This window comes from Eumetopias jubatus, unplaced genomic scaffold (assembly GCF_037043125.1).
Source record: "Eumetopias jubatus isolate StellerSeaLion01/CBP00866 unplaced genomic scaffold, mEumJub1_p1.0 scaffold_11, whole genome shotgun sequence".
In the NCBI taxonomy this organism is placed as follows: domain Eukaryota; kingdom Metazoa; phylum Chordata; class Mammalia; order Carnivora; family Otariidae; genus Eumetopias; species Eumetopias jubatus.
In genome coordinates, this window is record NW_028274817.1 from 56,316,361 (window position 1) to 56,343,495 (window position 27,135).

Genomic DNA, 27,135 nt, shown 5'->3' on the forward strand with positions numbered 1-27,135 from the left:
GATGAATAGAGCCCCACGTCCGGCTGGCTCCCTGCTCAGTGGGGAATCTACTTCTCCCTCTGCCCTCCCCCCCAACTCCTGTGCATACTCGCTCTCTTTCTTTCTCTCAAATAAATAAATACAAATCTTAAAAAAAAAGTTAGATATAGGGCTGGGAGAAAGTAGAAAGAAACAGACTAAATCCCATAAATTGAGGGCAAACAATAAGAAATTAAAAAGAAGTAGGAGAGCATAGTAAATAATATTAGACTTGCTTCAAAACTCAGCTTTTCAATTTAATGTGCTCTCTTGAAGTTCAAGTTACAGAATAAAGAGAGACTAATTGCATAGTCCTCACATTTTGCTGATATAATCCCATATACTTGCACTGCTGCTCTCTTTGAACCTGATGCCTAAAAATACGAGTATATTTTTACTACCCTTTGTTTCTTTCCATCACATAGCTTTCTGTATCTGATTCTGTTCTGCTCTTGAGTTAACTGCTACTTTGGTCCTACTTCATATTTCTGTGCCATCTATTCCACCTTCAGCTACTGTGACCCTGCCGTGCTTTGAAATCTAGCATTTTTTCCATGTTACCTTGGCTATTGATTTCTGGGTGGAAGTTTAATCATAGTTTATTAATGGTTTCCTGTTCTCATGAACAGAAAATAAGTTTTACAAAACCAAAAAATAAAAAAACTGAAGTAGTCAAGTTACAAATGGGCTTTGTTCTGAAATTTTCATTTTTAGTTAGTTACTTGGAATATGGAATGCCTAATTTAAATGATATAAATTTTGGTTAAGAATCAACACTAGTGCGGCGCCTGGGTGGCTCAGTCGGTTAAGCGTCTGCCTTTGGCTCAGGTCATGATTCCAGGGTCCTGGGATCAAACCCCCTGCAGGGAGCCTGCTTCTCCCCCTCCTCCCTGCTTGTACTCCTCTCTCACTTTCTCTTCTTCTCTTTCTCTCTCAAATTAAAAAAAAAAAAAGAATCAGCAGTAGTTTATAATAGTCTCTAACCCTTATGGTAGCTGAAATACAGTATAAATATTGCAAAGGAAAATGGTAGAAGGTGGTGTATCAGTTTTTGGAATTAGTGTAGGAAATTATTCACTTGTATGAAAGAAAGTGAATGCTGATTGTAGTGGAGAGGGAGATAGTTTAATTAGATGCTAAGATGTTTGAGGAGACTTAAGATTTCTGGGTATTTTCATGAGTTTCAGTGGATCACAATAGTTTGTCTTTTAGGGTAAATTAAAAACAGATGTGTCTAGAGAAGTCAAGGCAGTTTACTTTGTCCTGCATAGTAGTTTTCATGGTTTTATATATTTAAAAAATAATCAATAATAAATTCATCCTACAGAAGCAGCAGTAGCTAAAGAATGCAGAACCATTGCAATATAAGAGGTTTATTATCATTTTTTAGTTTTGAAGTCATTTAGTGAATATTTACTCAGTACCTATGGTCTAGAAAGCAGTACATTCCATGATATTGGGGCAATCAGTTACTCCTTGGAAATTCTTTCAGTTCTAGTTTCAGTTATGGCATCTAAATTTAGGATGATTGCCAAATATCTATTTCAAGCCCTACCTCTTTCCTAAAGTCCAGTTTGATGTCTCCAACCTACTTGACATTTCTACATGCGTTCGATCTCAAAGTCATCATGGTAAAACTGACACACACATTACTGTGGTGCTTTACCCACATAAATATAGCCTTTTATTTTTTTTTATTTTATTTTTTTTTTTAAAGATTTTATTTATTTATTTGACAGAGAGATGGAGAGCACAAGGAGGCAGAGCAGCAGGCAGAGGGAGGAGGAGAAGCAGGGTCCCCGCTGAGCAGGGAGCCCGATGTGGGACTCGATCCCGGGACTCCAGGATCATGACCTGAGCCGAAGGCAGATGTTTAACCAACTGAGCCACCCAGGCGCCCCAAATATAGCCTTTTAAAAAGTAGTCTTATACTACTCAGGGTAGGTTAAATAAAATACTTACCATTTTTATATAGTGTATATATTATTATTATAGTATAATATGCTTCTTATAGTAATAGAGAAAATCAAAGTTGAAGGTCTTAACCAATTAAAACTCTTTTCTAAGAAAGTCCATACCTTTAATAATTATGGAACCAACATGGCCAAGTGAAGCAAAAATGATTAATTATTAAATCTAATTGTCAATATTTTAATCACATTGAAATATTCTTTTTATTGAAGTATAATTAACATACAATATTATATTAGTTTCAGTTATACAACATATTGACTGGACAATTCTATACATTTACTAATTGCTCACCACTATTACTCACCATCTGTCACCATACAACATTGTTATAATATTATTGACTATATTCCCTGTGCTGTACTTCTCATCTCCATGACTTACTTATTTTATAACTGTAAGTTTGTACCTCTTAATTCCCTTTATCTATTTCATTCACCCAACCACAGCCACCCATCTCCTCTCTGGCAACTCCCCAGTTTGTTCTCTGTAGTTGAGAGTCTGGTTTTTTGTTTCTTTGTTCATTTGTTTTGTTTTTTAGATTCCACATATAAGTGAAATCATATGGTATTTGTCTTTCTCTGATTTATTTCACTTAGTATACTGCCCTCTAGGTCCATCCATGTTGTTGCAAAAGGCAAGATTTCATTCTTTTTTATTACCAAGTAATTCCATTGTGTATATATATATATATATATACACACAACTTTATCCATTTTTCTATTGAAGGATACTTGGTGTTCTTTAGCCTCTCATCACTGAAATTTCTGTTACATCACTTAGTGGTGAAAAAGAGGCGTAGGTTTAAATACTTACTTGTTATTACTAAGCTTCAGACAAAAGTTTAGTGTAGTTTTAATTGAAATGTGTTCTCTTCAGTGTTATCTTAAATGCATTATTTTTAAGCTGGCATTAAATCTTAAGCTTTACTAGATCTTATTAAGTGAAAATACATCTTGTGTTTGGTTAATATTTGTGAAATTATTATGACTACTGAGGGATCATTGAATTTCAAGTATTGAAACGAATTAGGTATTTGAAGTACCTATTTTTTATTATAATTACAGAATACTTGGCAATATATTCTTAAAAACATGGGCTATATCAGTTGTGTAGGGTATTAGGCTGAAGATAATGAATTAACATGCTATATTTAGTCAGGGTAATTGGATTAGTTTCAGAAAAAGAAGCAATGCCAGCTTTGTTCTGTACAATGCTGGACTTTATAAAAATTCACCTAACTGATACTGATTTTCAAAGTCTTTACTGACCTCTTGGATACTCAGACTAACCAGTTTGGATTGATTTTTTTGAAATTCCCTTTTTCTTTGTAGTAAAGCTAATTGTTTTCTTTCTCTCCCCTATTACAGATGTAACATTTACATTTTTAACATTTATTTATAGGTACTTAAAGGTATATCATTATAGGACATAGCCAAATTTGTTGCATTTAACCATATGGTTAAATTTAGAACATGCTAGATAATACTGTTGAAGTTGTTTTTGTCTGTCTGATATTGTTTATGAGCGATGTGAATGATTAAATCAATTCCTCACATGCATGCTGGCGATACCCATCATCCTCACTTCTTGAAAAAGACATATCATTTAAATCTAGCCTGCTAGGATGATAGAGGGACCTTAAAATTCAACTCTTGTGGTGGAAATGCATAACCAATCTTTTTCTTTTTTGTTTGGTGAGGAAGTCCAGCGAGCTGGTGTCTTCTTAATGACCAGTTGTTGTTTTATAAGGCTACGGTCTCCTATTCAAAACCCTTGGGACTGGTGTGTTCTGTTATTGAGATTTAAAAAATTATTTTAGAAAGTAATACAGTACATATGCTGATATGCTATAGATGATGTAACAACAGTCTTAGCAGAGTCTGAGGACGCACTCTATAATTAAACCTATTAATATTCCTGCAGTCAAATGTATGAATATTCACAGTAAGTGGGGCAAAGACAGAAGAGCCTTATATCAGTTTGGGTCATTTTGTTGCCAAATTATGGAAAAACTTTGAATTCCAGAGTTTTTTGGGTTTTGAATTTCAGATAATCAATTGTAAACCTGTTGTAAAGTGTGTTATGTATGACAGTATTAATAGGTAGAATGCTTTTTACAAATATTTAAAAATGTAGTGGGATTATATATATCTTTATTTAGCATTTATCAGTTTTTCCACAATTTTACCTTTTATTTCATCCTGTAAAATATTTTCTTTGTACAGCTGCTGTATTCTCGAGGATTGCTAATTGATCTTTTAATCAAATCTAATGTAAGTCGATATGCAGAGTTCAAAAATATTACCAGGATTCTTGTATTTCGAGAAGGAAGAGTGGAACAGGTACTTTGCTACTGAAGTATTGTAACTGGGTATGAGCTTAAGTTATTATGATATGTTTTGGAAGGATAAGCAAATAGGATTGTTATTTTCCTGGCAAAGCAGCAAATTCCAGTCCTGCATGGTAAAAGTAAATAGTAAGAGATTACTCAGTTAAAATTTCTAGTGTTAATTTTTTCATGAGTTATTCTGCAGCCTGATGTTGGTGTTGAGAAAAGGTTAATATCAGGCAGTATTGCTAGATTTGAGCTGTCATTTGTACCCAGTTAGGGGTGACATGCCATTGGCCTTTTAATGGCATAAGGAGCAACTTGGCAGAACTAAGTAAGAGAGCTCACAAGTTAATTAGCTCTGAGGCCAACAGAGATGCCATTAGAACTGATGGAAGGTAACATGAATGGCTAGAATGGAAATAATGATCTTGTTATAGTTAAAAGGAAAAAATGTAATTTGGAATATTTGTATCACTAGAAAGCAGTTTTTTAACTTAAAATAATGTTTTTCAGGTTCCTTGTTCTAGAGCAGATGTCTTTAATAGCAAACAACTTACTATGGTAGAAAAGCGAATGCTAATGAAGTTTCTTACATTTTGTATGGAGTATGAAAAACATCCTGATGAATATAAAGGTATTGTTTTCTATTAAATTGTGTTCTCTAGTTATTTGAGCTTTCTTATTTTAATATGCTTGCTCTAATGTAGTAAGCCGCTCATTTCTCCAGGAGGTTTGCCATGAATAACATGTAGCTATTTAAATTAACATTAATTAGAATTAAATAAAATTTAAAATTCAGTTCCTCAGTTGGACTAGCCATATTTGAAGTGCTCAGTAGCCACATGTGGTTATTAGCTACTATGGCTACAGTACAGCTATAGAATGTTTTCATCATTGTGGAAGTTTTTATTCTTGTTAAGTAAATACTGCTGTCAACTAGTTCTTCATAGATGATATTCTCTTTTCATTGTTCCATTAATTTTTTTCAGCAGTTAAAAAAATCTGTATATTTTTTTCATTTTCCCAGGATTACTTTTGCTTGGTATATTGAATTATTCATTTTGACTGATTAAGAAAAAGAAGCTAGATGGTATGGGGATTGTATTAGAGGACATGATGGTTTCTAGTCTTGGCTTTGACCCAAATCATACAGTTACTTTAGAGTTTGTTGAAAATTGAATATCTCCGTTTAGTATCAGAGCTTTATACTTTTTAAGTGCTTTGCCTGGAAACATTATCCAAAATAGGAATATTCTATTGATGTTTCATTTATAAGGTTACAATGAGAAATAGAGCAGTTTTGTTTTTTTTTTTTTACTTGATGGAATATTAAAAGTCAGGCTCTTGCTCTTAAAGCTTCATGTCCATTAGATACTGCCAAATCGTTCTTCACAGTGGTATAAACTTATGTTCTCTAAGTAAATTTTTATAATTTTTATGTTTTTCTCTTTCATCATGGAGTTGTATTTCCTACCACTAACAGTCCAATTACATTTTTTTCTGTTCTTTAAATGAGTAGTTTTTAGGGGTCCCTTGTTTTGAGGTGTGCTATAAGGCAGTAAGACTGATTCCATTAGCCACACAGAAATTAACTTCCTTACTTTTTAGTCATAGTTTATTGTTCTTAGCTTTAGTAAGAAATACACATTTCAAAAAAATTAAGTATCGCTCTATCATTGTTTTCACCAAAAAATTGCCATTTGTCATATTTAATATTTCAAAGTGTAATTATTGACATTATTCTGCAGTTTTAATGATAATAAAGTTAATTATTGCCAATTATGGAAACCTATTGTGATGGTTAATGAATTATTTAATATTTTTCTAATTTTTTTAAGTCTGTAAACTACTAAAGATTCATTGTTTAAAGCTTAAAAATTGTGCCATTAATTCAGTTAAGATAGTGAGATTGTTTCTAGTTCCTTTTTTTCCCCTAAAATCTGTGGTTTCTGTCTAAAATGTAATATTTACCACCTGGGTCCTTTGCCAAGTGTTTTGAACAGGCTTGATCTCTTTTGTGCAGTGTTTTTTAAATTGGAAGTTTGGTTCTGATTTTAACTGATAAATTTTTATCTTTACATAGCCTATGAGGAGATTACATTTTCTGAGTATTTAAAAACTCAAAAATTAACCCCCAACCTCCGGTACTTTGTCCTTCATTCAATTGCAATGACATCAGAGACAGCCTGCAATACCGTAGATGGTCTCAAAGCTACCAAAAACTTTCTTCGCTGTCTTGGGCGGTATGGCAACACTCCATTTTTGTTTCCTTTATATGGCCAAGGAGAACTTCCTCAGTGTTTCTGCAGGTAAGACTGGCATTGGTTCTCTTGTTTCTTCTTAAGGTAATAAAAGATGAAAATTAAAAAAACAAAAATGAGATTTATTCAAGATTTAGTATATGCAAGCATACTTTGTTGTTCTGCTCTTTTATAAATCTATGTATTTGCCTACCTACCTATCTGATACTCAGTTTGGCCTGTGTTTGAACTTCATAAAATAGAACCCCACTGTAAATTCCTTATTTCACTCAATATTATGTTTCAAAACATCATCCTTGTTTTGCATAATTAGAGTTACTTTCATTGCTATGTAGTATTCCATTGTGAATAGACCATAATTTATTTGTCCATTTTTCTTTTGGTAGAGACAAGATGTTTCCAGGGGTTTTTTTGTTTGTTTGTTTTGGTTTTTTTGTTTTGTTTTTTGCTGTTATTAACATCTTTGTGTATGTTTCTGGATATATATGCTCAAGAATTTCTCTAGGATACATATCTAGGAGTGGAATTTCCAAGTCATGGGGTATATGAATGTTCATACAAGATAGTACCCAAATTTTTCTCCAGAGCACTGTACCAGTTTACATCCCACAGCAGTATATAAGAATTTCCATAGGTCTACATCTTTGCCAACATTTGTCATTAGGTTTTTAAGTTTTTTTCAGTCTGACTCACATAAAGTAGCCTCACATTATACTTTTATTTTGCATTTCCTAGACTACTTATGAGGAGGAGCATCTTCTCATATGGTTATTTTATATTCATGTTTTCTCTTTCGTGAAATGCATGTTCCTGTGTTTTTCCATTAGTCTCTTGTGTTACTGTATTTTCCTTATTGATTTGTAGGAGATTTTGTTCTGAATACTAATCTTTTCTTAGTTGTATGTGTTGCATATATCTTGCTTTATGGTATTCATGATGCATGGAGGTCATTAAGATTAATGTAGTCAAACATAACAATCTTTTCTTTTTATACTTAGCACTTTTAGGGTAGTGGAGCATGGTAGTTAAAAACCTGGACTATGGAGACAGACTACCAAGATTTAAGTCCTGGCTTCTCCATTCATTGGCCATGTAACCTTGAGCAAGTTTTACAGTCTATTATGTTTTTGAAGAATCAACTTTTTGGCTTTTTGATTCTTTCTATTACAGCTTTGTGTTCCTAGTTCATTAATTTCCATTCTTTATTATCTCCTTTATTTTACTTACTTTGGGTTTTGTTCAGTTCATCCCTCCCCTTTTCTGTCCCTGCCAATTCTTAGGATGAAACCCAATGTTAAATGTTAAATATCGTTTTTATTTTCTAATATAAGCATTTGAGATGATAAAGTGCCAACTCCTCTTTTGACTCTTCACAGTTATTATGTATTATTTTCATTATCTTTTAGTCCTAAATATCTTAATTTCCATTATGTTTTCTACATTGACCCATGGATTGTTGAAGAAGGTTTTATTTTATTTTTTAAGATTTATTTATTTGACAGAGTGCACAAGCAGGGGGGTGGGAGAGGGAGAAGCAGAATCCCCACTGAGCAGGGAGGCTGATGTGGGGCTCGATCCCGGGAGTCCAGGACCATGAACTGAGCTGAAGGCAGGCGCGTAACCCACTGAGCCACCGAGGTGCCCCATTATGAGAGGTTTTAAAATAGCTGATTTGGTTGATTCTTTTGCTCTTACCATCTAATTTCATTGTAGAAAATTAAGTTACGTCTGGAAAATGTTTTTTTTTATTTAAGTTCAATTAGCCAACATAGTGTGCATCATTACTTTTTGATACAATGTTCAGTGATTCATTAGTTGCATATAACACCCAATGCTCATCACATCACGTGACCTCCTTTAATGCCCATCACTTGGTTACTCCATCCCCCCACCCTCCTCCTTATCCACAACCCTCAGTTTGTTTTCTGGAGTCAAGAGTCTCTCATGGTTTGTCTCCCTCTCAGATTTCTTCCCATTCAGTTTTTCCTCCCTTCTCTATTGTCCTCTGCCCTATTTCTTATATTCCACATATGAGTGAAACCATATGATAATTGTCTTTATCTTATTGACATATTTCACTTAGCATAATACCCTCCACTTCCATCCATGTCGATGTAAATGGTAGGTATTCATCCTTTCTGATGGCTGAGTAATACTCCATTGTATATACGAACCACATCTTTATCCATTCATCTGTTGAAGGGCATCTTGGCTCCTTCCACAGTTTGGCTATTGTGGACATTGCTGCTATGGAAAACATGTTTTTATGGTATTAATACTTCGAGCTTTATGTTATGACTTAGTATGTCATCAATTTTTGTAATTTTTCCATTTATGTTCAAGAAGAATGTGTTTAGTTCTTGGGCACAGGGTTCTCTATTGGTCTTGGAGTCTAATAAGGCAGGCTTCAAGTTATAATTTGCAAATTTTTTTTGTAATTTGCAAATTTTGTTGAGTTTTTTCCTTTGATCTACCAGTAATAAAGTATTTTAAAATCTCCCATTATGATGTTTGATTTCTCAGTTTCTCCCTATAGTTCTGTCAGTTTTTACCTTATATTTATTTTGAGGCAATTTGTTAAGATCATTTAAATTTATAACTATTTAATCTTCCTGATGAATGTAATATTTTACATTATTTGCTGACTTCTCCATCCCTAATAATGCATTTTTTTTCCTTAAAGTCTACTTTATCTGATATTATAATAGCTACTACAACTTATTAGTGTTTGCCTGTTTTATCTTTCTCCATCTCTGAGTCTTCTGAGTCTGTATTTGGGGCTCTCAATAGCAAATTATTACATATTTTTAATCCCATTTGACAATCTCTGTCTTACCAAGCAGGATGAATCTTGTTAATAGGAGTCTGTTCCTTCCTTTTGAAGTACCTAATTTTAAAAGTTCCTCTGGTTTACATCTGTTGGCAGTAAATGCCTAGTTTGTATATGAACATAACTTTTTTTTGTCTTTTTGTTTTGAGGGAAGATTTGTGAGGAAATCATTTCTAGGTTGGCAGTTCTTTTTCTCAGTACTTTAAAATTTTATTCCACTGTCATTTGGATTCCTTCTTTTGCTGTTGAAAAATTGATGTCAGCCTAATTTTCATTTCTTTATAAATCATATTTCTTTTCTCTCAGGTTGTTTTTAAGATTGTTTTTGGTGTTCTGCATTTTCACTGCAGTGAATTTAGGTGTTTCTTTAGCTTGGTATCAGTTAAATCATGTGTAATTAATAATATTAAACCATTTTGACCTACAATTCCATATGGTTCAAACAACTTCAATGTATTTCCTCTATCTGTGAATTGTCATTTATCATTTTGGAAAATTGTCAGCCAGTATCTTTGCAAATACTGGTTTTCCTCCATTGTCTCTCTCCTTCCTTTTTTGGAACCCTAACTAGAAATGTTTTAGAATTTTGCATTCTCTCATCCCTATTTCTTAATCTCTTTCATACTTTCTATCTCCTTGTCATTCTGGCTATATTCTGGGTACTTTATTAAGATCTCTTTTCCAGTTTATTAATTCTCTCTGTCTCTGATCCTCTCATTTTTTTACTTCAATATTGTAATCTTTCATTTGTAGAAGCTCTGCTCCTCCTCTCCCCAGATCTTTCTTGTTGTTTGATATTTTCTTTTGCTTGTTCATTTTGTTCATATATCTTAAATTCTGTTGATTCATGTTATTGGTTTAGTTTCTTGTGCCATGCTTATCTTTGAGAGTTTATATTTGATTGGTTTTAATCTTTGGAAATCTGGGGACCCGAATTAAGGATGCTTTCCTTCAAGGATTGTGTTTGCTTCAGCCAGAAGGCACTAAGATTTGGGACTATTTCAGCTCCTTTCAGGGGATCCTTTCTTTTTTTTTCATTTAAATTTAATTAGCCAACATACCGTACATCATTAGTTTCAGATGTAGTGTTCAGTAATTCATCAGTTGCATATAATAAGGGGATCCTTTCTTATTAAAGGAACCCCAGGTACAGTTCCCACACTGATTAATATGAGCAACAAGACTTTTTTTTAACATAAAAATAAAACTTTATTAGAAATGCATCTCTTAGAAAAAACACATAGTTACTGGACTGGAGATGGGTGGGGGAATGGGTTAAATAAGTGATGGGGATTAAGGAATGCATTTGTGATGAGCACCAAGTATTTTATGGAAGTGTTGAATCACTATATTGTACACCTGAAATGTAAAGTTACATTGTATGTTAACTAACTGGAATTTAAATAAAACTTAAAAAATGCATCTCATAGTGACATAACTGTTTAAAAACATGGTTCATGTATCTTGGGAAGAGTGTTACTTATGGCTAGAATGAAGACTTGCTTTTTTTTTAATTAAGATTTTATTGATTGATTGATTGACAGAGAGAGAGAGAGTACAAGCAGGGGGAGCGGCAGGGAGAGGGAGAAGCAGGCTCCCACTGAGCAGAGAGCCTGACATGGGGCTTGATCCCAGGACCCTGGGATCATGACCTGAGCCGAAGGCAGACGTTTAACCAAATGAGCCACCCAGGCGCCCCAAGACTTGCTTTTATTTAATTGCAGTGTTTTTTTTTTTTTTTTTTTTCTTGAAGCTTTGAATTTAGCTCAAGGTTTTTTGTACTGTGTGTGTGTATTTGGGGTTGGGGAGTTTCTTGTAGACATTTCTTTCAATCTCAGCAGTGCAATAAAAGTTATGCTTAATGTAAAAAGTCATTTTTTTTTTTGGTAGAAACAAGAGGTCCCTTCACAGTATCCAGTCCAGTATACTGCTGGAAGTAGATATTCTCCTGTACACATTTCTTAATCATGCAGAGGTGAGAATGTTATAAATTTGAAAGTAATTTAATTCTGAATATGATAGGTCTGTGTATTTCCGGACAAACTCTTCCTTCTCCAGTTACTTGCCAAAGTAGGCATGAATAGGGACTGTCATTTCCCACAGGACCAGAGGTCCTCCTATCAATTTAAACTAAGAGGGAGGTTTTCTGGTTTTCTTAATCATTCTTTTCCTCTTCCTGTGGCATTGCCTGATGTAAAAGGAGCCACACTATTTTCTTCTTGTGTTGCCACTTGCTACTCACTCCTACAGAGCTTTTAGGTAAGGAATAGGGACAGAAAAAAAAAAAGGAATAGGGACAGAATGAACAGATTACTGGGGAGTGAACAGAAGCTCACTGGTTTTCCTTACCATTTTTTGAAAATGGAATTCTTAACCTCATTCCTGTTTTTCCACTAAATCCCTGTATTTCCTTTCCTAATTCAGATCATATTTACATCTAGTAAATACTACTTGGTGTTTGTTGTTTTTAAGGGAAAAAACACTGAAAAGTTTTGTTTGTCCTATACTGATATAAAATTTCAAAATGAGACCTTATATGTGTTGAATCCTAGATAAAGAAGACATTTTTCCCCAAAAATGATTGTACCCTCTTTTTTTAAAGATTTATTTATTTATTTTAGAGCACGAGAGTGGGAGTGCATGTGTGCTCATGTGTGCATGTGCTCACGTGCACATGAACAGAGGGTGGAGCCAAGGGAGAAGGAGAGGGGGAGAGAAGCAGATTCCACCTTGAGCCGAGAGCTGGGGCTTGATCTCACAGCCCTGAGATTATGACCTGAGCCAAAATCAAGAGTCGAAAGCTCAACCTACTGAGCCACCCCAGCACCTCTGTATTCTCTTTAAGGCTGAGTTTTTATCAGCCTTCTACATCTTTTTATCCTCTATAGAGTGTATATCAGAATTTTGTGTATGATACAGATTTAATGTTTATTATAAAAATGATACCTCACTCTGCAATTTGAATTGATACTTTCAGGGAATTATATAATGTATATACATATAGGTAGTTGATTAAAAACAAAATAAACCAAAAACTTTTTCCATTTTTTTTTTGAAGTAGTATATTAAACTTTTGGGTGGTTTTTTGGTAATTAAAGTAAATCTAAGGTCTCTGAGGTGTATAAAATATATACACACTTACACACACACATATATGTATGTGAATTATAATAAAAATGCATTAGCCTAGGGATATTAACTTTATATTTGATTCCTTACATCACAGTTTATAATTTCATATAAATGTTGTTTTGTTTATATCCTAAAATAGTAACACTACTACCATCTATACATCATAGGCTACACTTTTTATCACCAGTTTATCAGAATTAGATGTCACCTGTTCTGTGATTTCTAACCACCATTCTATATTCTGTTTTATTATAAGCCTAAGCATTTCTCAGCCAGTTACAGTGGGTACTCATCAAGGCTACTGATATAAATGGCATGCATGCATATTTATGTGAGGATTCAAAGACATTTGTTAAGTCATATCCTTGCATTCTAAATGAATTCAGTATAACATTTTAATTATTAGAGATAACTTTCATTAATAAACACCCTTTGAGGTTTTTATCCATTTAAATAGGTAGATTTTTTTTAAAGGTTTATTTATTTAAGAGAGAGAGAGAGCAAGTGAGCAAACAGGAGAGGGGCAGAGGGAGAGAGAGACCAGCAGACTCTTCACTCAGTGGGCATCCCGACACTGGGCTCCATCCCAGGACCCTGAGATCATGACCTGAGCCGAAATCAAGAGTCAGACACTTGACCAACTGAAACCACCCAGGAGCCCTGGTAGACTTATTTTTAAGTAAAAAATCTGAAGCTTACTTATTGTAATACTACCCACTAATATGTCATAAATTGGACCTTTTGGGAAGAAAAGTCATTGAAAACTGTATTTTTTCTAGTCTAGCAAGCCATAGAATTTTCCCTACCATATATTGGTTAGTATTTTTTCTGACACACTGGACAGGATATGTGTGCAGTATATAGGTTTTTAGACTCTCTCAATATATCTTCTAAACAGAAGTCCTTTTTAAGCCCTGACTAATTTATTTCTGTTATCTGTGTGGTTGGTAACATGGTAGCTTTTAGAACTTTCTAGTTCAGAGTAGGTTTCACATAATGTGTGATAACCTGTGAAATGGAACAGTACCAGTGGGATCAAACAAACTACACTTTTTTATAAGTAGACTTAGACTGCCCAGGGATTGTTACTTGATTTTTATAAGAAGGATTTATTCAACTGATAATTTACTGGGTAATTCAGTCTTCCATTCTTCAGTGGCCTAAATTTTATTTTCTTTTTTCCTTTAATGTAGTAGGATTCTTAAAACATAAAAGATGTGTTTTTTTTACTTTTAACATGTAATATAAATATTGTGCATGCACACACATGTAGAATCACCACCAAATACTTTTTACTAGATGTTTGTACTCAAGTGACATTTTTCTGAGTATTGACTATGGAAAATTGAACAAATGTGAGATCTCCCTCAGGAAATTTTGGAATACAAGTTGATCTCTAACTTATAGCTTTTAAAAAGAGAGAATGAGGGAACACCAAAAGTCCCAAAATATGTAAGTAACTTGCTCAAGATTATAAGAATAGCATGGAAAGATAGGAGAGGGAATCTCCCACTTGATAAATTCATTCAGCAATGGCTTGAATAATGATGCCTACAAGGGACCACATAGATGCTACTCTGATTTTGTTATAATCATGGAATTTATTTTTAATATAAATTATAAAGTATTTTCTATTGTTTTATCTTTTTCCTCTCCTTTATTGTTATATTTGGAGAACTCTGTAGAAAACATCTCTCAGACCAAAGTAACCTGCCTATTTTATTCTCTAATAACCAACACTTTTTATTCAGAGAATTTTCAGAAATCTAAGACATTTGTTATCCTGGATGGACCTATTGGAAAACCAAGAGAAATGTTAAAATTGGCCAAAGATTATACCAATGGAAAGTTTTATGAGTTTATATGTTCAGTTGCATGTAAAGTCAGAGCAAAATTGAGGTGGCTTCTTAAAGTCTGCCCCCAGTGTTCTTGCCCTTCCACACACATAAGCATGGCTTAGATTATAGATGTAGATACTTTTAACAGTACATTATTATTTCCCTTTAACAGCATTCTGTTTAATCTCTTTTCTTGTAAAAATCTCCCTACTATTCTGGTAGTAATATCACAAAAAAAAAAAATTAGAATTGAAAGAATGGTTTCATATTGTTTTGACTGGTCTAATTTTATAAATGAGGAAAGATAAAAAGAGGCTGAGGCTAGAAAGCAGATTTCCTGGTATGCATTCTTCATGACTTACCTCTTACACAATCTTACACAATTTTTTTAAAGATTTTATTTTTTTATTTGAGAAAGAGAGAACAAGCAGGGGGGAGGAGCAGAGGAAGAGGGACAAGCAGACTCCACACTGAACACAGAGCCCAACGCAGGACTCAATCCCACGACCCTGAGATCATGACCTGAGCTGAAATCAAGTCGGACGCTTAACTGACTGAGCCACCCAGGTGCCCCACAATTTTTAAACATTTTCTGAAAAAACTAAAAGGAGTTAGTTAATAAAAATATTGTTATTTTGGGGGAATTTAAAAAAAATATTTGTGATATTTGTCAGCTTTTAACAATTTGTAATTTGTTATAATTTCTTACTGTCAATACACAGTCACTTTCTAAAAAAAAAAAAAACAGATGAGACTAAGGGCCATTCTTACAGTATTCTTAGAAACATGTTCCAATTCTGTGCCCAGTAGGAAATACTACTTTAGATGAATAAAGGAATTCTTTCAATTTCCCACATTTTACCTAACAGATAAAGGTAAAAGGAAAAACATTACAAGCAAACAAATTTCCCCTTCAGCCCTGTAATTTTTATGTTTGCATTTGATGAACACTAATGCAGATGAGCCCAGTAGCAGTTAGATTTTATATGTTTTGGAGGCTAGTTATCATTCCTGTGTTTCATGCTCCCAACCCCACTGGTTCCCTACCCCCTCACCTCAGTGTCATAGGTAGAACTCCATGATACACCTAAAAATGTGGGTGTGGAAACAACCTATATCTGATAGGTAGATTTGACCAGTCCAAATTGTTTGTGTGTGTAAAGCTTGATTATTGAATTGAACCTTAAATATTTGCAATTAAAGGTTAAAAAATTGCCAAAGTGAATTCAACAGAAACATTAATTAAATGAACATTGAGTGCAAAAGTCCTATAGTTAAGTAAGAAATATTTTCGTTGTGGATCACTACATATTATTGCTTTGTAGCCCTGCAGCTGAGTAGAGCTGCACTGAGATATGCTATATGCCAAAGGTTCTTTTTTTTTTAAAAAAAATTTATTTATTTGACAGAGACAGAGATAGCAAGAGCAGGAACACAAGCAGTGGGAGTGGGAGAGCAGGCTTCCCACCGAGGAGGGAGCCAGATGTGGGACTCGATACCAGGACCCTGGGATCATGACCTGAGCCGAAGGCAGACGCTTAACAACTGAGCCACCCAGGCGCCCTATGCCAAAGGTTCTTAACCTAGGGTCTGTGGGTCCTTGGAATTTATATACAAAATGTTATATGTATGTCTTTATGAAAGGAACTCATAGTTTCATCAGATTTTCATAGTCATCCATGACCTAAAAACAAGGATTGAGAACTATTGTTACGAATTTTCAATAAAAGAAAACATTTTTTTACTCAGATAATCATTCCTTAAGGGCTTATGAAAAGAAGAGGTCCTAAAGAGTTTATAATAAAGGTGCTTCTGGAGTATAAAGACAGAAGAGGGATGGGAAAACTTGGAAAATGTTGCTATTGGAACTGAATTTTCAGGCACCTCTTGGGACAGATGCAACCAGATATTTATGCTCTATTGTTGTGAAAGAGAAGTTAAGTATAGTATAATGAACAAGAGGGTACATTTTAGAGCCAGACCCATGGGGGTTAAATCCTGGTTCTGCCATTTACTAGCTGTGTATTCTTGGGCCAGTTATTTAACCTCTCTGCTCCAGTTTCCTCATTTTTCATGGGGATGATAATAGCATCTACCTCATAGGTTGTAAGGATGAAAATGAATTAATATCTAGAAAGTGGTTAAAACATTGATTGCCTTAGTGTACTACATAAGTGTTAGCTGTTATTACTATTACTCTTAGTATGATTATTATAATTATTGCTGCTGCTGCTGTTGTCTGAATTAGGGACTGAGCCAGGTTTAGTATTCTAATATAGTGGGTCAACAAATTTTTTTCTGTAAAGTGTCAGATAGTAAATAGTTTTGGCTTTGTAAGACATGTGGTCTCCATTGAAACTATTTGCAGTCATAGACAATATGTAAAAGGACGGACACAGCAGTGTTCCAAAAACTTTCTTTACAAAATAGGTGGCAGGTTTTCTGACCCCCGTTTAATCAGTTGAGTAATCTTTTATCTACCAAACATAATAATACTTTTTATGTACTTTTATAATAATAATACTTTTTAAAAACCCTGATATTAGGGGATATTACAAGATTGCCTCAATGCACTGCCCGGTGTACATTAGTCATTAAGTATTTGATGGGTAAATTAATGAATAGTAGGTATTTATGAATTGCTGCAAAAAATTGTGTGTCACAGAATTGGTAGAGCAGTGTTTTCAAGCCTTCACCTGTGTCAGAATTTAACACCATTACTGGGCCCCATTCCCAGAGTTTCTGACTTTTAGATCTGGTGTGAAGCCTGAAAATTTGCATTTCTAATAAGTTTCCAAGTGTTGCTGTTGTCTAGGGAACCTAGCTGAAGAGTAAGTAACCAGGGTAATTGCTCTCTGGGCCCAATTCTGATCAACAAGAAGAAAAGGATTTAGAGAGACAGAAAAGTTGTGAAGAAGCATCTATGTCATTTATTGTAAATTTGATTTTCATTTCTTCCCATTTAATTCAACAGCTATTTTTTAAAGCATCCATTCTCTGCCTAGGTATAATAGATATATATGAAAAAGAATATGATGTAGACTTTGATGTTAATGTCAAGAGTGTTTAGTTGAGGAAAGAAAATGCACACTTACGGACCAATTACAGAATAAGAAAGTATTTCATCAGGTTCCAGAGTGTGTAATGTAGGTATGAATAACATCAGTACTCAGAAATGATCAGAGAGTGTCTAAAGAGATTTTACATGAAATTAATCAAGGCACACAAGATGATACTTTGATGGAGTTATAGGAATCTCAGATTGCTCAGTTAACCTATCCATTTCCAGAAAAGAGCAAGAAGATTGGGTTCTACTCTGAGCCAAGTACCATCAGTGAGTGGCATGATCCCACCTGTCATTGAACATGGCCCGATTATATGAGATACATAATTGTTTTGAGGCTTTTGGTTTAGGCCAGAATTTCTTAATCTCATTTTTGACAGGATACTTGACATTTTTAGGATAATTCTTGGCCGTGTTGGGGGATGGGCTGTCCTGTACATAGTAGGATGTTTAGCAGCATCCCTGGCCTCTATGCACTAGATGTCTCTGCCTTCACCCACCTACCTACTTGTGACAGACAAAATGTCTCCAGACATTGACAGATATCCCCTAAGGACAAACTACTCCCTGTTTGAGAAATAATGGGTTAGTCCAATTTAGTATATATTGAATTGGTATAGTTGACTCTAGCCAAAATGTTGAAAGGCAGGGAGAATAAAATATTCTTGCAGTTCTTTCTTAAAGTCTTACTACTCAATTTTTGGTTCTTTAATCTGGAGCTGTGTAAAAATTCTTTAAGGACCAGAACATTTTAAAAGATCTTGACATTTGAATCAGTGGAACAACTTAGGTAATTTAGCAAATTTCCTGACATATTGAAGTTACTAAATAGCCATTATAAAGCAAATTCTTGGTAACATACAATCTTAGTAGTTAGAGAAAAAATAAAAATACTGAAAAAAATAGGAAAACAAACACACTCACTTTTATAAAGAAATACAAGCCCTGTTCCCCACCCTCAAATTCCACCCCTTGAGTTAACATTGTTCAGTTGCATATTTCCCCATCTTTTCCACGCTTATACGGGCATCTATGTATAAATGTGTATATACATGCATACTTAAAAAAATTTAATGGCTGAGCAGTTCTCTGGTATATGGATATATATACCATAGTTCATTCAACCATTTGAATGTTGGTATTACCATGCTAAAATTGAGTTGAATTGAATACCATTGAATGTTGGTATTACCATGCTAAAATTAAAATTGTCTTTATTATATAAGAAATATAACTTCATATGTAGAAATTTTTTTATTTGGCCATCTTCAGTTATAGTATAAGCAAACTTGCAGCCATCTTTGTAGAAACTTGTATCTGACAGCCTAAAATAGCATTGGAAGGCTGGGTATAGTAAGGGGAGTTCTTCAGATTCAGAGTCCTTAACCTGGCATTCCAATACCTGGAATAATCATCTGGGTTTTGGGGGAGAATACTCTGAAGTTGCATGCCAAATTTTGTGTTGATATACATGGCTGCATTTTTCTAGGAAGGGCGTTGATAGTTTTATCATTGTATCAAGGGAGTCTGTCACCTCCCAAAAAGGTTAAGAACCACTGAGATGCACTATCTCAATTGAGAACTGCCCTTATTAAATTTGAAGAGCAGAGTTGAATAGCTTAACCAAAAGATTGTCTCCCAAAAGTTGAAGGGCTGTTGTTTGAATAGAATTTTTATAAATTGTAGAATCCTGGAGGGTAAAAGAGCAACATACCTCATTTTCTGAATCTTTTGCATACAATTTTAAAGACATTTAGCCCTCTAGTTAATAATATTGGCATAGAAATGATACATAAGGTATAGAGGGTAGACGTGATTATGTTTGTATGATCATTTGTTTGTTTTTCCCTTGAGGAGAGAGTGTTGTGTGGGATAAACAGCAGGGTGGTGATATAATCCATCATTTTGAAACCTCTTCTCTGGTGATGGATGGATAGATTGGTAAAGTAACTCAGTAATCTTCATTTTTTTTTTTCCAGGATATTCACAGATCATTGAGCATTGTCGTTAATAAAGCAATGGAATGTTTTTGTGTCCTTGACGGCATTATTCCTCAGGTTGTGACAGGAAAAGACTTAATTTGGGAATAACTTCTTATTGAAATATATAAGTGTGTGGTGCTAGAGCATTTATTGTGACTCTCATGAACATATTAGAATTATATTTGTCCCCAAATTACATAGTTTGAGTTTTTATTTTAGTAATAGCCTCCTTCAATGCTAAAAATTCAGATACTAGATGATCCTCACACATAGATGCAAACACTCAGCCCCGTTGTTTTCTCCCCCTGTTACATAATGCATACTACTCCAGATCTTAATTCTAATACCTTGTAGTAGAGTGAAAGGCGGCTGACTTCATATAGGGCCAAAATGACAACTGAATTTAAGCCCAGTGTCTGGAGCTGAGATTTTAGTTTGATTAAATTGAAAGGTAACACTGTGTTAAGGCATAGACTGACTTTTTAAGGATCATTCAAAACAATTCTTGAACTATCTCTTTGGAACCAATGTACTTTTGTGCAAGTATAATAGAAATAGTATGTGCAGTGTATCTATTTTCAAGCCAATTCAAAAAACAACCCTGAACGTAGCCAAATTACAAAGATCTAAGGCTTTACTTGTTGGCAAGTGTCTTTGTTAGATAGCTGGATTTCCATGTGTTCTCTACTATTCCCCTGTTTGTTTTTTGTTCCATAGTGATCCAATTAGTGTGATTGCATGGAATTTTAATGAAGCTCTTCATTTTCAACTTTTTCATCAATTTGCTTTCTACTTTGGTAGGGAATGCTCAAAAAACTGTTTTTATAAAATTCCTTGTCTTGTTTCATGAAAGTTACAAGGTTTTCCATATGTTACGAAACTATCAGTCTCAGAATTGGATTCTAATTCTAGCTCTGTCATGTTATTATTTGCATGAACTTGACCATGTCATTTAAATTCTCAGAGCCTCCATTGTTTCACCTATATAATGGAAATGGTAATTAAATCTCATCCTAACTCCTGCCCTGGGCTACTCTGAAACTCAAATGTGATGATGTTAGGGAAAGTGCATTGAAGATTGTCCAACACCAAGTAGGGTATTATAACATAAAAGTTGTATGACTTCATGGTCTTGGTATTTGGAATTAATGTTTTTGTAATTACTGAAACATATTTTATAGACTCTTCATTCACTTTATACAAACAAGATATGGTATTTAGAATTTAATTATGTAATTAAATTACCTTATAGTATGTCTATTGATAGGTATATTTACTGTATATAATGTAGTCCTCTTTATGTCTCCTGTAGTTTCTAGTACATAGGCTTTTACAAAATGGGTATGCCATAATTTTTGCCTTACTATTGAATTTGGTGTATTTTACTCATGTAATTAACTGCTTCAGTAGAACTGCTTGGAACTTCAGCTGGCATATAGTAGGTGCTTAATAAATTACTTATTTAAAAAAATCGGATTAGAATTTACCATAGAAATTAAATATTGTAAGACAGGAACTATTTTTTTTCATGTACTAGAGAAATGATTTATAAAAAAGAACTCTGTGTTGGAGCTGAAATAATTAATACAGCTCTTAGCCATTCCTCTTCCTTATTTCTCTATCCCTTCATGCCTCAACCTCTCCTCTCTTTCTTCTCCCCTTTCCCCAAATTAGGCAGTAGACTCTTACTTGCCCAGTATAGTGAAATAGAATAAAAGTTTTGTCCAAAAAGTGCCATTTCCCTGTGGTAAAACTTCACCAATTTTAATCTCACCAAGTCAGGATTCATAATAATTTGAATGTTTTTACTTTGTGGTCTGTAAACAGTCTGCTAAACAAATGAATAGCATAAACGGGAAAGTATATGTAGCCTACTCAAGAAACCAAACTAATTTCAGCTGTTTGTAAATGACTCCTGTAGTCTTTAATTCATGCACACTTGAAAGTTATAAACCTGTCCTTTATAATTTGCACTTACACTGGTATCCCTACATTATTTCATACAAATGCACATGTATTTGTAAACAGCCATATCTTTCAACTTTTTGCTTTCCGACCAGTTTTTTTTTAGTTTTTATTTAAATTTTAGTTAACATACAGTGCAATATTGGTTTTACAAGTAGAATTCTGTGATTCATCACTTACAACACCCAGTGCTCATCACAAGTGCCCTCCTTAATATCCTTCACCATCTAGCCCATCCCCCACCCACCTGCCTTTATCAACCCTTAGTTTGTTCTCTATTGTGAAGAGTCTCTGGTGGTTTGTTTCCCTCTCTTCTTTGTTTTCCCCCCAATCTGGAGTTTGTTAAAAGAAAAATGGGATTCACAGTGTGGCTGTTTTTCTTTTGACTATATTAGAATTTGAAAATACTCATTCTTGAATCTACAGTCTTTAATCATGGTCCTGTATGCATAGACCCATATTCTTCAGGTACATTTAAAAATAGAAGGAATTAACTCTAAAATAAGCTTTTGAATAATACATATTTATTGAATGAACAATTAATCTTGATCCTAGTTTTATGTTTTAATGTATCCTGAGAGGTACAACAGTGTAGTTGTTAAGAGTAGAGACTCTTAAACAGACTTTCTGTTTGAATCCTCTGCCACTTACCTACTGGTTAAATCCTGCTTTTTCAGTTTCCTCCCTTATAAAAAGGGAATAACAATAGTATCTACCTCTTAGGGTTGTTAGGAGTTTTAAGGAAATTATTTGCCTAAGCTCTTAGAACAGTACCTGGCACAAATAAGCACAGCATGAACCTTTGTTATATAAAGTGAAATAATTTCCAAACCATGTTAATTTTCCTGTGCATATATGAATTCACATTCTTCGATATAGTGGAGTGGTCCCAAATGCCTAATGAACTGAGAGCCAAACTTCTGACTGTACTGTTTCCACCTTCCATGATGTTTTTGAAATCAGAACTTTACTGTCAGCCTGTATGTAGTCTTCTCACAGAGGTGGATATACCAAGATTAGACGTGCTACTATCTGAAATCTAGTGCAGTATACCTGTTCCCCTCCCTGGAATTAGCTTTCTTGTTTGTTCCTTCTTCTGTGGGGTTAGATGTATTTCTTTCAGCAAGCAAATGCAGATGAAAACAAGCATTCTTTTTCATTGTACTCCTAAAGTAGAAATAAAGACTATGGAGGGTCTTTCTAGGCTATGAATATTTTAATGCTTGAAATTGGCTCTTAAGAATAGCAAATAGCAAACTAAGGCACTGTCTGTATGGCACAGATAAATCAAGTATGAATCAGAAGAACTTGGTTATCTGTTTCTACATTTTAGCTTAAATCTCTGGCCTTATGAGACTGTTCTACTTATCTCCAATGCAGTTTGTTTCATCTTAGATATCTAACAATGTCAAAACTTACATGAGAAAAGAAATACTGCTTTGTTTCTGAATAGTTGCTGGGGAGAAAATAATTCTCTTTAGAATGTAAACTTTGGAACTGGTAATTTTTAAGACCCCAACAAACACACTGATGGTTATTGATGTTCAGTCAGTTGAACAGACTAAATGTTTCTACTGTTAATCATTCCTGTGGAGATGGTCTTAGCCACAGAAATATACTAATAAAATTGTCCTGACCAATTCAGAACGGTTTTTAAAATTACCCTCATATGTGATCTATAATTAGTGAGATTAAGAAAATTAGCCTGTCAGCCTTGCAGATTAAATTTGAGCTTCTCTGCACTTTTTTCCTCCTGATAGATGCTAAACCATGGATAAAATCGCTCATGTTTTCTCTAGGGATACAAAGCTAAGTTTGCAAACTTATGTGAGTTTAATTCCTTATGTCTGGAGTTTCTAGTTAAATGTTGCAATGGTATGAGAAAAACACCCTACTTGTCTATGGAAAATAAAAGCAAGGTAGCAAGAAGGAGGACCAAAGCACAAAAGCATAGTAGAAGGTAGTTGAACAGCTGTGAGGCTCTCTGTGTTACAGGATACTCTCTTGTTTTTTGTTAGGAACAGCATATTTATTTTTTTTAAAAAGATTTTATTTATTTATTTGACAGCGACACAGCGAGAGAGGGAACACAAGCAGGGGGAGTGGGAGTGCAGGAGGGAGAAGCAGACTTCCCGCCGAGCAGGGAGCCCGATGTGGGGCTTGATTCCAGGACCCTGGGACCATGACCTGAGCCTAAGGCAGATGCTTAACGACTGAGCCACCCAGGCGCCCCAGGAACAGCATATTTAGACTATAAGTAGTTCACAACCCTTTTCTGTGTCAGCATACATGATGGATGTATTTGCATGTTTGACCCATTCCCAGGGATATACCCAGCATTCTTAGAGGCTTTGGCATAGATAAGAGAGGCTGCAGGCTCTGCATAGGACCCACTGTAACACAGCCTTTTTTTCCCTTTTCCTCCCACAGACTTAGGGAGCACTATCTCACAGAACACCAAGGTTGAGAACCACTGTTATTAAACTAAGCATGAAATTCATACTAGATCTGGAATTCATCTAGGAGTGATGGCTTTTATCAGTCTTTTAACTGGGAGTTGGCTTATTGTGTGTTTCTTTGTGACTTAAGGAAAAAGGAAGTCATTTTTTTATTTTTAAAGATTTATTTGAGAGAGAGAGAGAGTGAGTGAGCACAGGGGGGAGGGGCGGAGGGAGAGAGAAATCCAAGTAGTGTGTGGAGCCCGCACGGGTCTTGATATCACGATGCTTGAATTTCCCATGAGAGGAAGAGTAATAAGAGTTAATACACTCTTATATATAACTCATATATCGGGGAAATTAAGTTATAGGAAAGGATAGCATTTATTTGTTTTTATTTTTAAAATTTTAAAGTCTTATCACAAGGTTTCTGTGAGGACTGTAAAGAGAGTATATTTCGGAGGTCAAGCCCTCAAAGTTAAAGAATTTTTTTCCCAGATGTAGGAATAGCATCGAGAACAGTTCAGTGTTTATATGTTTGAGTACTACTTTTTGCAAGAGTAAAGAACACTAGTTATTATGATTTTTAATTGGAAACTAGAAGTCAAACTGAAATCAATCTTTTCTACATTAGAGATTTTTTAAAAAGGTATAAAAATACAAAAAGTTTCTGAGATGTTGGGGACTTACAGTGGTTCTGATCTCACATTTTCCTATGCACTAAATATGTTCCTTTTGAAACAGATATCTTCCCTGGCTAATGAGCCCCTAAACCTGTCTTGCAAATATGTACTCTTGATTACAATCACGAGAGGAACCTAGTAAGAGTGTTCATTGTGTTTGTTACCACCAGTACATTTGCAACTTTTGTACATTCTTTGATAGCCATATGTATTTTGTCTAAGCACACATGCACTCATACACACATGCTCACTCAGGGCATGTTAGGTATGGGTAACAGTTACTGAATTTTTTACCAAAGACTTAAAACTATTTTCTTACATAAAATATTAAGGGAGCATTGGCTGTAAACTTGGGCTTTCTGTTTTATCATATGCGAGTTTAGAATAAAAATTAGAATTCGTTAAAAAATATGTAGAGAGACACACAAAACGTTTTATACTAGCTCTTTTGTAGGTGCCAGACATACATTGTTGAAAACAGAGAAATTCTCTGGTTGGGAGGGGTTGTTGAAGGGTGTTGGACAGAGAGTAGAAAGATAAAATTTAAGAGAGTAATGTGTCTTGTGAAGAAAAGAAAATAGGCTAATATGGCAGGAAGTGACAATAAGCAGTAGGGAGGTGTCCTTTTAGATGCTATGGTGATCAGGGAAGGCCGTTTAGGAGGGTGATATTTGAGTGTAGTGACACCAAAATATGGTAAGGCATAAGCTCTTGGAGATATGAGGGAAGAGCTTTCTAGGCATCAGGAACTGTGGCAGAGGTCTAAGTTGGGGTCTTTTGAGATAACAGAAAGATTAACATAACCAGGACAGAGTGAGCAAGTTAATCAGGAATGGGATTTGTGACAATGTATCAATTGAGACCATTGGTGTGCATACAAATTATTGCCACCTGCTTCATTGTTATGCCCCAGTAATTTCTTATATTCAGGCTTTCTAGCTTTTGAAATATTTCCTGTTTGAGGATTAGTATTTTACTTCTGTGGGAAAATATGTATCATCTTTAATTTCCTTTATTCATTTTATATGGTATTATGATTCAGCAGCTTTGATAATAGGACATCAGCTGAAGGTCTAAAGGACTTTATAAAAGATAAAATGAAATGTTAAATCTTGGACACAGAATCTTCTGTGTGTAAAAATAGGTTAAATGAGAATAATAAAGTGAGCCTTTTTTTCATTTTTCCTGTAATCTCCCTCCAAAGCTGTCAGGGCCCTGTACCTAATATTTATCTTAAGAGGCAGAGAAGGTTTCTTGCCACCCTTAGGAGAAACTTTGGTTAAGACAGAGACCTACTGTTAATTTTTCATATGCTGAATCCCACATACATAATTTTAGAAATTAAAATATTGCCTTGGGGTGCCTGGGTCATTAAGCGTCTGCCTTCGGCTCAGGTCATGATCTCAGGGTCCTTGGATCGAGTCCAACATCAGGCTCCCTGCTCTGCGGGAAGCCTGCTTCTCCCTCTCCCACTCCCCCTGCTTGTGTTCCCTCTCTCGCTGTGTCTCTCTCTGTCAAATAAATAAAAAATCTTAAAAAAAAAAATATTGCCTTACATTTTACATTCATGAATTTGGAGAATATTTTCAAAGATTTTTTGTTTTCATTTTCTAAAGCATTAATACAGTTCAGTTTTTATTCTTGTAATTTCAAAATTATTCTAAATACATATAAAATAGTTCTTCCATTTTGAAAATACAGAGATTAGATGAAGAGACACTTTCTGTTTTGTTGGATTTGTCTTGAGAACATTACATCCACACAGTATATTTCTCTTAATAGCAGCAGACATGGTAACCCTGAAGTCTGTTTTCTTTCTTGTTACATTAGTTTTTAATTAAAGAAAACAACTAGTTGAAGGCAATTACTTTCCGTGAAATGTAATGAAGATTTATTTTGGAAGTGACCTTCACTTTATTAGCCAAAGCAGTAATCAGAATTAATAGAATAATCAAATTATATACTAACTCATAAATCATCATGAATAGTGTTGTGAAAAGTTCAGCTATTAATGGGTCCCATTGTTTTGCACCTGTATTAAAAAAATTAAAACTGGTGATTTCTACCTTGATAGGCACTGAAATTGCTTTTTAAAAGGCTATGTAGGATAGGGATACCAGCCAAAAATTTTCGCACTGTTAATTTATCTGTAATACAATTTGATGTACCAGGGCAAAGTTGAAATTGAGTACAATGTTGGTTTGCTCTCTTTCAGTAAAATCTGACTTATTGGAAGCAGTACTCGATTAATTAAAATTCTGTTCGTTTGAATGTTGTTTGGGGTTAATGGCATCAGAGTTAGATTATACTCCAAATATACACAGTTATCTAAATAATGTGTTGGCTAGACATTAGGTTGCTTTTGTGAATTTTCCTTGAGCTTAAGTGGCAGTTTAATATTTGAAACTTACAGAAAACAGCATATCTCATTATAGACTCAGTGCTTCATATTTCTGAGGAATTTACATGGATTCCCATGTTCTTTTTAATTACAGTGGGACAATGGGAAATTTCCTTGCTGCTAAGCTTTTGTATTTTTCATAGTTGTATGTATGGGAATAGTAGGTCTCCACCATTCATGTCAGATAATTGATGATATTTAAAAACATGCTCTAACC

At 34.5% G+C, this 27,135-nt stretch overlaps 1 protein-coding gene across 3 annotated transcripts in view; it reads left to right on the forward strand.

Annotated features, from left to right (window-relative positions):
• Positions 1-27,135, forward strand: part of CHM (CHM Rab escort protein) — a 207,726-nt gene that overhangs the window by 82,872 nt on the left and 97,719 nt on the right. For 2 of the 3 annotated variants that reach the window (XM_028101500.2, XM_088028708.1), the window contains exons 6-8: positions 4,218-4,334; positions 4,838-4,958; positions 6,408-6,633. In XM_028101500.2, coding sequence (XP_027957301.1) covers positions 4,218-4,334; positions 4,838-4,958; positions 6,408-6,633 — 464 coding nt within the window. The remainder of the gene's footprint in view (positions 1-4,217; positions 4,335-4,837; positions 4,959-6,407; positions 6,634-27,135) is intronic. The other variant, XM_028101501.2, reaches the window with a different exon arrangement.